At 38.3% G+C, this 15,687-nt stretch overlaps 2 protein-coding genes across 2 annotated transcripts in view; both read right to left on the reverse strand.

Moving 5' to 3' along the window:
• LOC145791320 (nuclear pore complex protein NUP160-like) overlaps positions 1-2,321 on the reverse strand; it is a 47,679-nt gene extending 45,358 nt beyond the window's left edge. Inside the window, exon 1 of the mRNA XM_082871671.1 lies at positions 2,205-2,321. Within this exon, the coding sequence (XP_082727797.1) occupies positions 2,205-2,321 (117 nt within the window). The remainder of the gene's footprint in view (positions 1-2,204) is intronic.
• The window catches only part of LOC145791321 (nuclear pore complex protein NUP160-like), a 51,406-nt gene continuing 37,585 nt past the window's right edge, over positions 1,867-15,687 (reverse strand). Inside the window, exons 16-20 of the mRNA XM_082871672.1 lie at positions 13,577-13,712; positions 12,742-12,849; positions 9,507-9,647; positions 2,547-2,720; positions 1,867-2,454 (exon numbers count right to left, since the gene is read on the reverse strand). Of these exons, the coding sequence (XP_082727798.1) occupies positions 2,410-2,454; positions 2,547-2,720; positions 9,507-9,647; positions 12,742-12,849; positions 13,577-13,712 (604 nt within the window). The 3' untranslated portion in view covers positions 1,867-2,409. The remainder of the gene's footprint in view (positions 2,455-2,546; positions 2,721-9,506; positions 9,648-12,741; positions 12,850-13,576; positions 13,713-15,687) is intronic.

Genomic DNA, 15,687 nt, shown 5'->3' on the forward strand with positions numbered 1-15,687 from the left:
TCAAACCAAAATTGGTATTTTACATTCTGATAATGGAACAGAATATTTCAATGAGCAGTTGGGTGAGTTTTTGGAAAAAAAGGGGATTTTTCATCAATCTACATGTCGGGATACCCCTCAACAAAATGGCATTGCAGAACGAAAAAATAAACATCTACTTGAAGTAGCACGTGCTATAATGTTTTACATGCATGTTCCTAAATATTTATGGGGTGAAGCAATTTTAACAGCCTCTTATTTGATAAACACGATGCCTACAAAGGTGTTAACATACAAAACACATTTTGATTGTCTCAAAACTTTTTTTCCTGACACGAGGTTGTTTTCTGATTTCTCTCCTAATAAGGTCTCTCAATGGGTTATGGGTCATGCTACCATAGGCGACCGAATCAGCTATGAGTTCTAAACCCGACCCAATTTCCAACACTAACCTAACTCCGCCCACTTCCCCCCACTAGCTCTCTCTAACATCGGCTGCAACCACTGCGACCCCACTTTTGTCACCCCTCTCCAACCCAAGCCCACCATCATCATGCATTCCTCGCCTTCTTGAGTCGACTTGTTGTCTGCCTCATCAAATCCACCCCTTCCTTCTTACTCTTGGTTTTCTTTCTTCATTTTCTTCACTTGAGACCTATAAACCTTAAATCTAGGGTTTACAGATCATGACAAAAAATAAGAAGAAGAATAGGAACAACCGGGGGGGGGGGAGAAGAAGTGGTGGTGATTAAGAAAGAAGAAGATGGAAAGAGATGGTTGTTGGAAAGTAGAAAAAAAGGGGAAGGAAGCATTGGCAAAAGGGGAGAAGGGCTGGGAGAGGGTCATCGGATGGGGAAGAAGGCTGGAGAAGGTCGCCGTAGGTAAGGGTGGGGCTGTCGGAGTCAGTTGGAGTAGTGTAGGGTCCAATGATAGAAAGTGGATTATGGTAGGTGTTAAAAAAAAAATGAAAAAACAGAAAGGGGATTGAAAGAAATAATTTAGTGTGTAATAGCAGCTCCCTTATTTTAACACCAATATCACAATCCAAGACACAAAACAGTTATCTTTTTTTTTGGGGTATGGCAAATGAAAATATTTTTCTACATGTCTAAATATGAAGGGATTCTTTAAAGAGTAATGCTAGAAATTTCAAAAATTCTATTAAAATTTTTATCAAATGTCTCACATGGGTCTGAAACCCACACTGTATGGATCCCATGTACGTCTTACATCTATGTAAAATATTTGATAAATTTTTTTAAAATCTACACTTTTATTCTTTAAAAGAGTGCCTCAATCAATAGACCAGCCAACCCCTTAGCCTGAATAGTGAGAGTAACGTGCACTACAAAACATGAAGACAATCTCTCCACGTAAAAGGTCACAGAATGACAAAAGGTTCTCTTTTTGTACCGAAAAAGAAAAGGTTGTCTTAATCGTGAAATAACACACAAAGGATAAGAACTCCTATTTTATTCCTCAAAAAAAAAAAATTTAATTAATCAATTAAAACTCCTATTTGGTTGTTGTGGTTTTTGATTTTTATTTATAAATAATAAAAAATAAAAATAAAAAAACCCTCATCTTACAAATCATCTCAAATAACCACTTGTGATAAAATTCTAAAACTACCCACTTTCTTAAAGAAATATCAAAAACTATTTTTAAATTTTCAAAATCATATTTGTGTAAGTAAACACAAAAATAGAAATGAAAAAAAAAAAGAAAAAAAAAAAAAAAGAAGAAGAAGCAGCCCCCGACACCACAACCAAAATCAACCTGTGATTTCATAGTACAATTCCTTGAAAGCATGTTTGGTACAATGGCTAGAATGAAATGCACATTATAATTTTGCATTTCCTTTCTCTTATTTGATACGCCTTATGCAAGTGAAAATTGTTATTCCATTGAAATAGTCATTCCAACCCTCATACATCCACAGAACAACTTGTGAATTTACTTTTCCGTACCGAAAAAGACAATTACATGGACAGTCACAAGCACATACAACAACAGGATGCACATCAAGATGAATAATTGATTTATGAATTTTACACCAAAAGGACTAGATGCTGCTATCAACAAAGACAAGCACCTGTTTGTGTAGACCATAAATTAACCATCCCAAAAAAAGAAAAAAGAAAAAGAAAAGACTGCTCATTTCCTTCCCTTCGTCCATACAACATCACCCTATAAACAAAATGTGTGAATTGATATTCTTATACTGCTCTCCCATTTAAGTTTCTTCCCACAAAACCCAAATTCAGGAGAACGGGACATTGAGGGTGATCTGAATCCATACGTAAAGAAGAACGATGAAGCTCAACTTTCTCACTCAGCATTATTTCGTACTCTCTCTTGCACTTGGCGTCATGATCTCCACAAAATCTTTGTCATTTAGCAACATATTAGCCATCAATGGAATTTTTTTTAGCAAGCTGCAGAAGATTGCACATCATCTGAGTCTTCTCTCAGCTGAAAACAACAAAATAAGAATGATCATGAATTTCACATATGGCAACAGGTTTAAAAAACAGAAGCTGTAAAAAAGAGGATATAGCATATACTAGATTGAGATGGTTCCGCAGAGCCCCTCGTATCAAGTTTTTCAGCTTTTCACATTGATCGACCATGTGACCCATTCTGATTAATTCTTCAAGTTGGCACCACAAGCGCTCGATTGTTGTGTACGGGAACCAAGCCGCAGATGGCCTTTTTCGACGAATGATGTCAGTTGGTCTCTGCAGAAAATAGCAACTTCAGTGGATAGCCAGAAGATGTCAACAATGGTCGCACATGATAATTATCATGTTAAATGATCCAACTATGGTCAAACAATTACATCTCATTTGAACATCTCGGGAAATTGAATGGCTCTACAGAGAACATCGTTTTACATAATCTAGAATGCTACTAACGCAACACAAATAAGGCCATAAAATAAAATGAAAGCTTAGCTGTCACTATGAATTGCAATTGGTTTCAAATTTCATGAAAATGGCTCAACATTTTCTTCTCATTTGTGATGATGGCTGTCATGTACTATGGCTCCAATTCACAAAAACGGATTAGTAAATAAAACTGTACTTGAATGTGAGCAAACAATTTTAATAAAACATCCATAGATGTTATATGTTGTGCACATCCAATGTTAATTTCCCTTGGTCAATTCACAACTTTATAAAGGGTTCGATACAAGCTTAATCACAGCTTTCCCATCATGATGATGGATCAATTTATTCAAAGCAAGCAAGTTTTTTTTTCCAATGATACCAACTTAAAGGAAAAAACTATTCCAGCTAAAGTATGGTTTGGTATATACTAGGTCCCTCTGGGGTACGCTAAAAATTAAGAAAAAATAAAATTGAGTACATGCTTTGTATACTTGATACACACATGCAAGTATTGTACAATACCCAATACATACCCAGTACGGGTATCACTTTTTCAGAGTACCCATGCTTCATAGGGGACAAGTTATTATTATACTTAATGAAATTTGTATTGCAGAAAAATAAATGTTTAGCGCTTCAATGGTGGTTGATTATTTCTTAACCACTAATAGTTGAGAACAAATTTCCTCCTTAAAATCTTGCACACGCAGACATGCGAACTTGACAGAGTCCTTCAGAGAATTCCCAAATTTTAGAAAGTATTTTCTCAAATTTGAACAATTTCATCTTATTCAGTGTTAACGTAATTATATCCGTCAATATAAACATCAACTTGAACACCAAGTCTCCGCCTGGAGAAATCTGAATTGATCCAGAAAGGTCAAATGCTTGGAACAATATACACCATATAACAATAATTATCACAATTGAAGTAAATTATCAAATAATAACAACAAATGATAATTATAATTCACTGCTGGAAATTTGTGTTCATGTATATAATATGATAGTGGTGTTGGTGGAAGATAGTGGCATGTATATCATATGATAGTGGTGTTGGTGGAAGATAGTAGCATGTATAGAATATGATAGTGGTGTTGGTGGAAGATAGTGGCATGTATATAATATGATAGTGGTAGATAGTGGTAATATATAATATGTAAGTGGCATATAATGAGTTATAATGATGTTTGTAATATCTCCTATATAAGGAGTGTCATTTGGTCTTGTAAGATAAGAAGTTTTGAATATAACATAAATATATTCCTTCTTCCCCATATTTTCGGAGTTCTTCTTCCTCATATTTTCTAAGTTGGTATCAGAGCAACAAAAAACACAGCAGCCCTAAAACCGTCATAGCCATGTCGGAAGTCACGTCCGAAACCACTTCAACCCCTGCCGCTGCCATTCCAGTGAAAATGTCCAACTCTCACTCTGTCCAAATCACCACCATCCGCCTAAATGGCGATAATTTTCTCCGCTGGTCACAATCTGTCCGGATGTATATCCGTGGGCAAGGAAAGATCGGTTACATCACTGGTGACAAGAAGGTCATAGCCATGTCGGAAGTCATGTCCGAAACCACTTCAACCCCTGCCGCTGCCATTCCAGTGAAAACGTCCAACTCTCACTCTGTCCAAATCACCACCATCCGCTTAAATGGTGATAATTTTCTCCGCTGGTCACAATCTGTCCGGATGTATATCCGTGGGCAAGGAAAGATCGGTTACATCACTGGTGACAAGAAGGCTCCTGCTGTTAATGATCCGCTGTTCGACAGTTGGGACGCTGAAAACTCCATGGTTATGACATGGTTGGTCAATTCCATGGAGGAGGATATAAGCTCTAATTACATGTGCTATACTACTGCACAAGAGTTGTGGGATAATGTTAGTCAGATGTATTCTGACCTAGGAAATCAATCTCAAGTTTTCGAATTAACTTTGAAGTTGGGAGAGATTCGTCAAGGAGATGATTCCGTCACCAAATATTTCAATTCGTTGAAAATGTTGTGGCAGGATCTTGACATCTTCAACACATACGAATGGAAATCGGTTGACGACTGCAACCACCACAAGAAAACTGTGGAAGACAGTCGTATTTACAAGTTTCTTGCCGGCCTCAACATTGAGTTCGATGAAGTGCGAGGAAGAATTATTGGCAGACCTCCTCTCCCATCCATTGGCGAAGTATTTGCCGAAGTCAGAAGGGAAGAGAGCCGAAGGAGTGTCATGCTTAAGAAAAAAGGTACTGGTGAATCAATTGAAATTTCTGCTTTAATTAGCGATGTTGCGGCCAACAAGGCTGCAAATTACCAGCGCAGGTTTGATGATAAGCCACGGGTCTGGTGTGATTTTTGCAACAAGCCTCGCCATACACGCGAAACGTGTTGAAAGATCCATGGCAAACCTGTCAACTGGAAAAACAGCAAACAAGGAGAGAAGAATCGTGGCTTTCCGACCGCTAATGAAGCCGATTCAGGTCCCTTTAACAAAGAGCAGATTGATCAACTCTTAAAGCTGATAAAATCCAACTCCTCATCCGGTACTCCTAGTGTTTTGTTGGCACAAACAGGTAGAAATCCTAAAGCCTTCTCTTGCCTAAACTTCTCTCCGTGGATCATAGATTCCGGTGCCTCCGATCACATGACTAGTTTTTCCCATTTATTTAGTACCTATTTCCCTTGTTCTGGTCATGACAAAATCAGAATAGCCGATGGTAGTTTTTCACCTATTGCAGGAAAAGGATTTATTAAACTAACTGAGAAAATTAATCTCAATGCTGTTCTTCACGTCCCCAACTTAGCCTGTAACCTTTTGTCTGTCAGTAAACTATTTAAGGATTCTAATTGTCGTGTTACATTTTTTGAATCCCATTGTGAATTTCAGGACCAGAACTCGGGGATGATGATTGGGCGTGCTAGGATGCTTGAAGGTCTTTACTACTTTGATGAAGTACCTGTTAGTAATAAAAAAGCTCAGAGCTTTAATAGTACTAGTTCAATCTCTGTTCGAGAAAAAATAATGCTATGGCACTATAGGCTAGGACATCCTAGTTTTCTTTATCTGAAACATTTATTTCCAAAATTATTTAAAGGGATTGATTGTTCTTCTTTTCATTGTGAAAGTTGCATTTTTGCAAAATTTCATCGCTCTACTTATTTGCCAAAACTTTACCAGGCTTCCAAACCTTTTTATTTGATTCATAGTGATGTTTGGGGCCCTTCTAAAATCACTACTCTTTCTGGTAAAAGATGGTTTGTTACATTTATTGATGACCATACCCGCTTATGTTGGATTTATTTGATGAATAAAAAATCTGACGTGAAAAATTTATTCACAAATTTTTATAATATGATTGAAAACCAATTTCAAACCAAAATTGGTATTTTACATTCTGATAATGGAACAGAATATTTCAATGAGCAGTTGGGTGAGTTTTTGGAAAAAAAAGAAAATTTTCATCAATCTACATGTCGGGATACCCCTCAACAAAATGGCATTGCAGAACGAAAAAATAAACATTTACTTGAAGTAGCACGTGCTATAATGTTTTACATGCATGTTCCTAAATATTTATGGGGTGAAGCAATTTTAACAGCCTCTTATTTGATAAACACGATGCCTACAAAGGTGTTAACATACAAAACACCTTTTGATTGTCTCAAAACTTTTTTTCCTGACACGAGGTTGTTTTCTGATTTACCCGCCAAAGTTTTTGGATGTACTGCCTATGTTCATGTTCCCAGTCAATTTCGTTCAAAACTTGACCCCCGTGCTATAAAATGTGTTTTTTTGGGTTATTCCTCAGACAAAAAGGGGTATAAGTGTTTCGATCCTCAAACCAAGAAATTTCATGTGAGTATGGATGTGTCATTTGTGGAAACAAAATCCTATTTCCCCAACACTTCTCTTCAGGGGGAGACACGTGGAGTAGAAGACCGTTTTTGGGATATTTCTATCCCGCTCCCCAATGTCATTTATCCTACACAAAAACCACATCAGTCTGATAATGATCACTTAGGAGAACCAAGTTCTATGGTGCCTAGTCAAGAAGATTCTTGTTTAGGGGGAGAAGTACTACAAAATGATCTAAATCCTGAGCTTCAGGTTTATACTAGGAAGCGATTTCATCTGAGGAATAATGACCCGAATGTCCATCCTAATGACCCGAATGTCCACCCGAGTTTTGGCATCGAAATTTTAGGTAATCCTATTCCTTCTATTTCCGACCTTGATGTTCCTATAACAATTAGGAAAGGTGTCCGAAATTGCATTAAACATCCTATTGCAAATTACCTCTCCTATCAAAGACTGTCTAAAAACCATAGAGCTTTCACATCTAGGATTTCACACTTGTTTGTTCCAAGGAATATACAGGAAGCATTGGATGATCCGAATTGAAAATTAGCAGTCATGGAGGAGATGAATGCTTTAAGGAGAAGTGGTACTTGGGAGATAGTTGATCTACCCAAAGACAAGAAAACAGTTGGGTGTAAATGGGTGTTTACGATAAAATGTAACGCAGATGGAAGCGTTGAGAGATACAAGGCGAGACTGGTGGCTAAAGGCTTCACTCAAACTTATGGGATCGACTATCAGGAGACGTTTGCTCCTGTTGCTAAAATAAATTCCATCAGAGTACTGTTATCTCTTGCAGTAAATTCAGATTGGCCTCTACATCAACTTGACATTAAAAATGCATTTCTCAATGGTGATCTTGAAGAGGAGGTGTTCATGAGCCTACCGCCGGGATTTGAGCAGAGACTTGGAAGCGACAGAGTATGCAGATTGAACAAGTCATTATACGGACTCAAACAATCACCAAGAGCGTGGTTTGAACGCTTTGGGAAGGCAGTTATCAGTTGTGGCTTCTCGCAGAGTCAAGCAGATCACACAATATTTTATAAACATTCAAAAGACAGTAAAATTGCAATTTTGATTGTTTATGTTGATGACATCATTTTAACTGGTAATGATGAAGCAGAGTTAGCAACCCTCAAAGAGAAACTCGCAAAAGAATTTCACATTAAGGATCTGGGAGCCCTCAAGTATTTCCTCGGAATGGAATTTGCAAGATCCAAGGAAGGTATATTCGTTAATCAGAGAAAATATGTTCTTGATCTCCTTGGAGAAACAGGTATGCTTGGTTGTAAGATGGTGGAGACTCCGATCGAGCCTAACTTGAAGTTACAAGCTGCTAAGGCTGAAGAAGTCAAAGAGAGGGAACAATATCAGCGACTTGTAGGGAAATTGATTTACTTGTCTCATACGCGGCCTGATATTGCCTTTGCAGTCAGCATGGTAAGTCAGTTCATGCACTCACCAGGGACAGAGCACTTTGAGGCCGTTTATAAGATCTTAAGATATTTGAAAGGAACTCCAGGGAGAGGCTTACTGTTCAAGAAACATGGACATCTTCAAGTTGAAGTATACACAGATGCAGACTGGGCAGGAAGTGTTACAGACAGGAGATCAACATCCGGATACTGCTCCTTTGTAGGTGGGAACCTAGTTACATGGCGGAGTAAAAAACAGAATGTGGTAGCTAGAAGTAGTGCAGAAGCAGAGTTCAGAACTGTTGCCCATGGAATCTGTGAAGTAATGTGGATTAAAAGAATTCTTAAAGAATTAAAGCTTTCTCACCCGACACCTATGAACAAAGCAGCTATATCTATAGCTCATAATCCAGTTCTACATGATCGCACAAAACATATAGAAGTGGATAAACATTTCATCAAGGAGAAAATCAATGCTGGCATAATCTGTATGACCTACCTCCCAACAGGTGAACAATTAGCTGATGTGCTAACGAAGGGACTACACAAGAAGCAATTTGATAGCTGACTAGCAAGCTGGCTATGGAAGATATCTTCAAACCAGCTTGAGGGGGAGTGCTGGAAATTTGTGTTCATGTATATAATATGATAGTGGTGTTGGTGGAAGATAGTAGCATGTATAGAATATGATAGTGGTGTTGGTGGAAGATAGTGGCATGTATATAATATGATAGTGGTAGATAGTGGTAATATATAATATGTAAGTGGCATATAATGAGTTATAATGATGTTTGTAATATCTCCTATATAAGGAGTGTCATTTGGTCTTGTAAGATAAGAAGTTTTGAATATAACAGAAATATATTCCTTTTTCCCCATATTTTCGGAGTTCTTCTTCCTCATATTTTCTAAGTTTCACATAACTGAAGAAAGAAAACAATATCTGCAAATGGGTTAAGGACTGTCACTAAGAAGGTAGTTTGCCGAAGTACTTGCACATTCCAATTTTTGGTTACGCTTAGGCATTATAGGTTGGGTTTCACACAGATATTGACTAGTAGGTAGAGTAAGCAATGGAAATACAATAAAAACTTTAAATTTAACTAGGACCAACAGTTCATAAAATTTCAGTGGCAGTTTGTAAAGATCAATGCTCTGTCTAGCAAAGAAGACTGATATTTTCAACTAATGCCAAAGGACACAATGTACTTGAGAAGAAGATTAGTACCCTCTGCATAGTGATCAACATAATAAAATCTTTAAAAATACCCATGATCAACATAAATTAATAAACGTTTCCTGGTACTTGTGCAAAGATCAAAGCTATTTGTTTCAAGGAAGAGACAGAAATTTACCATTGATGCAAAGGATTCAAAGTACTCAAGCAAGAGATTAGTAGCCTCTGCATACCGGCCATAATCAACATATAGTTGAAACAAGAATGCAGGGTTTGCTTCATTGCCAGTCATCCCCAAAGTACTTTCCCTTCGAACACCCTGTCATAACCATGAACATCAAGCAAATTCGTAGGGTATGGCTTTAGTCATGAGAAAACAAGAACTTCACATAAGGCAAGATAATCAAAACAAGGCCAGATATTCACCCATTTAAAACTATATAAACTTGCTTCAATTAGAAATTACAAACTACATAGCAAAGTACTATGTGGAGAGGTGAGATCTAATTGAGGTACAGATCAGTTCATAAAGCTCACACAAGACAAAGAGTTGCCAATTAATCGTGTTCCAATTTCCTTTCCCCCATCCATTGATGTTAAGAGCAAAATACCATTTCAGGACATTCAAACAAATATTGAAAAATAGGAGTTGCGCTCACTGACTGGGTGATGAGGGATCATATCTGGCAGGCTAGCCTATCAATGTCTGGCCAAATTGAAAAGGCCCAAATATCCGATTAAGTCCAAAACTGCTTCTAGATTCAGAACCCTGACATTACTAAAATATGTCCTCTAATGCATAGTCAAGATTAGTCATTTACTAAATATAAAGAGTCTTTTTTGGGTTCTTTTTAATGCATCAGAATCTACTATTTTCATTACTTGTTGCTTTTTATACCGAAAATTTACTTTTATACCGAAAATTTACTTTCTTTCAAGTTCCCATTTAACCATATAGCTTTATTGAGGGAGATAGTTGCTAAGCAGGATGGCCATGGAGCCCTTTGGGAGGTATAATGCTGTCTGAGGTGGTGGTTGCTAGCTCACTGAAGATGGACTGGGTGGGAGCATAGGCGATCATGAAGCAAGAGAGCTGGCTTCTGTTTGTAAGAGGGTCTGGCCTTGCAAGCCAATTTATCTGAGAGCACAATACCACATGTTCTTCTGCTGTCAATCTGGAGGTAGAAAGCACTTTTGGTAGTTGCACTGAAGTACTCGGAGGCTTCGGTGACTACAATGGCTGACTGATGCTAAACAAGAGAAGAAAGGTACAGAGCCATCTATGTGCCTGTGTCATGATCTAGAGTTTATTGTCATGTAGAGATCTCTCTCTAAAATTAGTGAAGGGGTGAAAGTCCTTCGAAAGAAATGGGACCAGCCACCCTGACAAACTCGAATTTAATCACCAAGCCACAAGACCCCAATGATTCCTCATGAGGGTCATGGGATCGCTTGAACAGCCCATGACTATGGGCTCCGGTACCAACCTTGAGGGAGGGGGTTTCTAGGCCCCACTCTAGAGAGAAGCTAGTGTAGAGTATTAGGGTGCCTTTAGATCATAGCAGATGTGCACCCAAATGAAGAACTACCCAGCCAAGCTGAGGGAGGGTCGAGCGAATGTATCACAAGTGCAGGTCGGCATCCTTGGGTAGAGAGCTATCTTGAGCAAATGGGAGAGAATCATCCGTGCCTGGGGCTTCCTGAAGATTGGTTCCAAGAGCCTTGGCTCGAGGCTAGGGCATTGTGTAAGCTAGCCTTGAGCAACATAAGTGACGGTGTCTGGTTGGTCCAAGTTTTATGCAGGCTCACATTTATGTTGAATCTAGTATCTAGTTCAAGTCCTTGCAAGATAAACTACTGTTTTATCATGTGGATTTCAATGTGATAAATTAGAAACTTAGGATATTTAATAAGTTTGTAAAAGATAATAGAAAAAAAGTAGGGAGAATTTTGACTTCAAATGAAATGTGGAAACAGAGACCTAAAACAATTGAACTTCAATATATTCATAAGGAAAATATTCAACTTGCAAAGATATAGTAGTATCAAGGCTTGCACTAAAGTTTTGTGAAAAGAATATCCGAAAAGGTGAATCTCTTTCAAAGATACTAAGAAGGCCTCCTCCTGCATCCCAAAACTTATCCCAAGAAAATGAGAACCATAATACAGCAAGAGGAGAAAAAAGGATAGAGGTGCAAGGAATAAAAAGAAGAAAAACAAAACATTGACATAAACTTAGAGTGATTTTGTGGGAGTTCTTTTTCTAACACCAATTTTGTTGGAGTTCAAATAGAAGATGAACTTTAGTCAAACTGTTAAGCTATGCACAACAACTTGACTAAAGGAGAAGGAATGAAATTCTACAATCTAGAGGAAGTGATGTAGAAATAAGTAGAAGAGAGGGAAAGAGGAACACACAGCCGCAGCCTTTTACTCTCAATAATATTATTCCAAAAGTTGATTATTACGCTGCAAACCCTAGTGTATAATTGAAAGAATACTTCTAAGAAAGTGATGTATCCATGCCGTGTTCGTGTCGGACACTGACACTCTTTGGACACTTTCCTGACACGTGTTCGACACTCTTCAAAGCGTGTGTCCTATTTTTTAATTTTTTTAAAGACCTAGACACTTGGAGGACACATGTCTATCGCTTAAACACACATATCTATCAATTAGACACAAGTGAAACTAATTATAAGTTTGAACAAAATAACTTAAGATACAATAATAAAACAAAAACTATATAAATTTATAGAAATTAGTGTCATATTACATTTTTTATTATCTTTGAATGATATATTTAACATATAATAAATATATAAAATTATATATTTCATGTGTCTCCCACATGTCGTGTGTCTTGCATTTTTAGAAAATTGGTGTGTCCATGTCCGTGCTTCTTAGTACGAAACTATTCCTATTATTATTTGGAAACAAAATTAGAATATCTTTCTAATAATTATATTATTAAACTAACTAAACAATAATAATAATAATAATAATAATAATAATAATAATAATAATCTACCAATGACATTTATAAGACCAAAAGGTCGTCAAGCCCATGGGCTTCACCCTAGGCTTCAATTCTGATAATTAGCTTCCAGCCAGTCAAGGGTTGTGTCATCAGGAAGTTATAACTAATCAATGTACGATGTGAATATCTAGTCGTCAGACAAAGATGGCAAATTGGAAATTAGGAAAGAATGGACAACCTACGAAGACAATTCAAATCAAAGACCAAAAGCCTAAAAAAAATGAAAAAACTTGAAGGAAGCTTCATTGTTGCATTTCTATAACATATATATATATATAACCACATTATCCAATGTAAACCAAACCAAACCAAGCCTTAAGTCCCATCAAATGGGGTCGGCGCACATTATCCGATGTATGGCTAAATAATTTACCTTGAACATCTGAACCAACCAAAGTGGCAATTCAATTTGAGGATCAGCAGAAAGAAGAGTTTCTGCAACAATTACTGGTAATCTGGAATGAAATCCTTTGTATTTTTCCTGTAATTAATAAGTACCAATGGAAAATATATCAGTCATATGAGACAGGACAAAAAGAAAACTACAATTATTGCTCATAATCCACAAAAGTCTACGCCATTTCCTGAATTAATCAAACAATTAAGCACAACATTGACCCATGCCACTCCAAAGGTTAGACTAATGTTCTAATTTCAGCTCTACTAAGAAATTTGGAGACAAAAATCTTTATTACAAGTCTACCTTCAAGAACATATAAAATAATCACAGGGTCTTTGAGGAGGTTCTAAATGCCACAAAAACACAGAATACAATCACAAGGCCTTTGAGGAAGTTCTAAATACCACTAATTAATGAAGCCAAACTCATTTTATTTCTTCAAAAATATCACACCATAAACGGCGCCTAACCCATTACAATAATTCTAAATGCGGCTTAGTAAGCAATCCCCTGGACTCCCATGGAGGCGGCAGTGGGGAATCTTGGATGGGCGGATAGAAAAATGCCTATAGATGAAGTAGGCCAGAGTAACCTGCTGGCAAATGCCAGCAATATATTAGTGTCATATTTCCCTACATGACATTAAACTACCAACAGCATGCATACAAAACAACTAACAGCTTCGATGAATATCTATCAAAGAACATAAGGAATTAAAAATCCCTTGAGTTTATTGAAAAGTAAGAACAAAAACTTCACATATAACAGAAAGTTAAAATGACTTAAAAACGAAGGAAGCAGTACGAACAAGATAGAGCTCAAGTGTTTCCCACTGGGTATTCCCTTTAGACTGATGCGTTGGAGGAATCGTATCAAGTGAACCATGAACAACCACTTCATCTTTTGATGATGTCAACAGGAGACCGGACATTTTAATGTCATTCCTGAAAGGTATATGTTAAAACCTATCACCTACTTCACCCACTTAAACCTACTCCACTAAACCTAACCCACTACACCACTACCACCTCACCTACTCCACTAAACCTAACCCACTACACCACTACCACCTCCACTTCACCTACTCCTTACCTACTACACACTCACCCTCTTCTATATATAGGAATCATGAATCATTGTAATAAATCAATAAACATCAATCAATATACATAAATTTTTACATGGTATCAGAGCAAGGTTAAGCACTTAGTATTTTTCGCTTCACCGGCGGGCGGCAACCTCGCCTTGGCCGTCCGCCGGACCTCAACCTATTCCGCTTATTTTCTACACATACCTTGACTTCTTCAACATTTTCTTACACCCCTCCTCCGCTATGTCGGTGGCGGCACCCGCATCATCGTTTAGCCTCTATCGCCGTTCACCTCGCCTCTCACATATCCGTGGTTGTACTCTTACTCGTCGTCGTCGTTGGCGTTTCTGGCGCTGCTTTTCTGCTCGTCACTGCTGTTTTTTTTCCCGATTTGCTCTCTCTCTCTCTTAGCCATGGATTTGGGTGTGGGGTGTAGAGCTGTGGCTCTGTTGTTGGTAGCCATGTTTGCTGGCTTGAAGGTTTCAATGGCAGCAGTGTACAAGGTTGGGGACTCCGCTGGTTGAACCATCATTGGGAATATTGATTACAAGGCCTGGGCTGCTTCCAAGACATTTCATGTTGGAGATGTCATCATTTTTCGAATACAATTTTCAATGTCACGTGTTGCAAGTGCCCCACAAAGAATACCAAGCCTGCAGAAGTGTAAGACAGTAACATGCATCTCCACATACAGCTTGGGTAATGTGTAACTATCAAAAGCACAAGCTTCTTGGACATCCCTCTCTCTCTCTCTCCATGGACCCAACATCATCATCATGCACCCACTCTATCTCCCTCTCTCTCATCTTTTCCCACTTTCAAACCCACTTTAATCATATCTCTCCTTTCTCTTAATTTATTTCATCCACAAATATTTTTCTCTATTTTCTTTATCCATTATTTTCTTTTATTTTATTTTTCTTATTAAACAAAACAACACCACAAAATAACACCAACAACATTCCACAACCTTGTCATTTTATTCATATCAGGGGATCAACCCCAATCACACTTTTACATCAAAAAAAAAAAACCCACACAAACAAAAACAAAACTACCACACCCACAGTGGGATTTTTCTTCTCTACTCAGCCGCCGGTCTTTTCTTCTTGCCTCTGTCCTGGGTGGTCCTTGCCGGTGTTGCCTCGGTGCTTCCTAGACCACCAAGCAAGTTGCCTCCTCCCTGCTCCTCCACTACAGCATACGGTGGACCTCCAAATCGGAACATCACGGTGGCCTTCCGCTTCAGCTCCTTATTTTCCGCCTTTAGCACACTTAACTCTGCTCGCGCATCCTTATACATGCGTTGGAGCAGAGCCAGTTGGGCGTTTAACTGCTGCACCTCATTTGTCCTACTCTGCAGCCGGTTCGACAAATTTGTAACCGCAGTCATGGTTTCCACACATGACTTCAATGTATACTGATTGGCCTCCACATCCGACTGCACTGCCATTCTTTGCTCCACCGACCGCATCGGAAAGTTCAACGGAGCAAAACCAGAGGTGTTTGGTTGAGGTTCACGGGCCTCCGCACCAGTTATCTCTCTTGTTGACTCGTTGAGGTCGGGAAAGAGAGTGAGTAGACCACGGGATGAAGAGGCCATATTCTGGGTAGCTGAACGGGAAGAAGAGGCCATGTTTTTTGGGTTGCTGAGTGTTTCAGCGAAATAGCAATTTCAGACTGATAATGTTCGGAAGGGGAGTGTTTCAAGATTTGCAGCTCTTAGAGGCAATCTCTCAGAAAAACGAATATCTCTCTCAGAAAATGAAGAGTTTTTCAGAAGTTTTTTCCCAGGTTTTTTTGTCTTCGCTTCTGCCTCAAGCACAGCC

The sequence above is a fragment of the Camellia sinensis genome, chromosome 5, assembly GCF_055761805.1.
Source record: "Camellia sinensis isolate YWXY chromosome 5, ASM5576180v1, whole genome shotgun sequence".
NCBI classification, from domain to species: domain Eukaryota; kingdom Viridiplantae; phylum Streptophyta; class Magnoliopsida; order Ericales; family Theaceae; genus Camellia; species Camellia sinensis.